Below are 1,585 nucleotides of genomic sequence, written 5' to 3'. Positions count from 1 at the left end.
GAAGGGAAATTGAAAAGATTAAAGAGCTTACTCTTCGAAAAAGAGGGAAGATCAGCTTTGAGTTTTTTGTTGATAAGTGTTGGAGAGATTAAATTACTTACGAGGTGCTAGACTAGCAATACCAGCTTCAACAAACTCCGGAAACTGAGATTCGGCAGCGCATCCGATGTTAGAAATTAGAAAAAGCCAAAGAAATATTCTTGTTTGAAAGAAGTCACATACAGTGTGAGGCACAGTTCTTCGGTACCAAACTCCACTAGATCCTGGAGGAAAACGACTACTTCCATGAGTGTATTGACCAGTGGAGTCTTTGTGAAATCCGAAGAAAGTATCAATAGTATCGACAAGGGCAGGGCCAGGCTTTCCGTTCTCTTCAGAGGAAGGTATAAGGGTTGAAATCAAATTTTGAGCCGCATAGAATGCAAACCTGGGGAAAGTTTGTGATGATCATCAATCAACTTGTTCAAGAGTCATCAGGGAAATATTGCTTCTTACTGGTCAACAACAGCCTGAAAGGATCATCAAGTTCATCAGTATCAGTCGAGAAGTAGATGTAAGTTTGATAAGAAACTCACCCAATGACATTCAGGATTCATGTCTCGGCATTCTTTGTACTAATTGAGCAAGAGGAGGGAGAAAAGAGTGAGCCTTGAGTAGATTTGTGTAGTTAGAGGAGCTTGCTCTTGAAGACCTACCTGAATGGATCGGACTTCTGAATTCCAAGGAATTGACATGACACCATCGTATTTCTCAACTAGGGAAACAAGAGAAAAGTAAGTAACCATTCTCAATGGTACTGAAGCTAGTAAGACCGATCTACTCACCAGCAATTTGTCTCCATCGGTTCCATCGGGTTCCATTGAAGTGAGACCTTTTATCAGGTGCAAAATAAGCATCATCACCTCCCAAAGACCCATCAATCTCATATTTATTATGCGCTTCGGCAGAAAACAATCCAGGAGCGGTTCCAAGAAGAACACTAAGTGGTCCATCTGTTCTAGAATCTGTTCTTCCTATTGACATTTTCAAACTGCCCCGTAGACGTCATCCGATCAGGTTTTCGGTTGCTCACATTTCGAGACTTAAGAGCAACTGTCACTCACGTTGTAAGATCGACGCAAGTTTTGAGCGCAAAGGCAATCAAGACTAAAGTGAAGTCAGGAGCAAGGCTGAATAGAAAAGCCATGATATCAACGAAATCGTATCTGAGAGAGGAGTAAGCTTTTGAAACTGACCCCAGTCCTTCTTGCAAGCCATACGCCAGCTGAGTCATATCGGTGATACCATTACGAGGGATCTGTAAGAAGTGATGAATCAGTTCAGTTTATATTATTAAAGCCAAGTATACCAATACTATCACTAACATATCCATGATTAGCCATGATGTTGAGTCCAGGGCACAATCCTGATCAAAACGGATACATGAAAGTCAGTTACAATTACAAAAAGGTAAGAATGAGATGGTTTGCGCATACCACGAACATCTCCTGGACCAGGTTCCTAGTGAAGATTAAAAAATCAGTCTCGATCCCCCCCCAAAAAATCTACTGAAGGAGAACTCACCATGAATTCGTGTTCGGCGTCA

The 1,585-nt window shown here is 41.6% G+C and overlaps 1 protein-coding gene across 1 annotated transcript; it reads right to left on the bottom strand.

Annotated features, from left to right (window-relative positions):
• Window positions 1–93: 93 nt before the first annotated feature.
• On the bottom strand, window positions 94–1,382 carry MELLADRAFT_113202 (uncharacterized protein; the record flags this gene model as incomplete). The annotated part of the gene is made up of 9 exons (XM_007417824.1): window positions 94–144; window positions 223–427; window positions 496–509; window positions 576–614; window positions 696–754; window positions 825–1,030; window positions 1,104–1,169; window positions 1,236–1,297; window positions 1,365–1,382. The coding sequence occupies 9 exons, from the start codon at window positions 1,380–1,382 to the stop codon at window positions 94–96; spliced, it is 720 nt and encodes a 239-aa protein (XP_007417886.1).
• Window positions 1,383–1,585: the final 203 nt, after the last annotated feature.

The sequence above is a fragment of the Melampsora larici-populina genome (assembly GCF_000204055.1).
Source record: "Melampsora larici-populina 98AG31 unplaced genomic scaffold MELLAscaffold_79, whole genome shotgun sequence".
Taxonomy (NCBI): Eukaryota; Fungi; Basidiomycota; class Pucciniomycetes; order Pucciniales; family Melampsoraceae; genus Melampsora; species Melampsora laricis-populina.
This window is presented reverse-complemented; position numbering and strand designations above follow the sequence as displayed.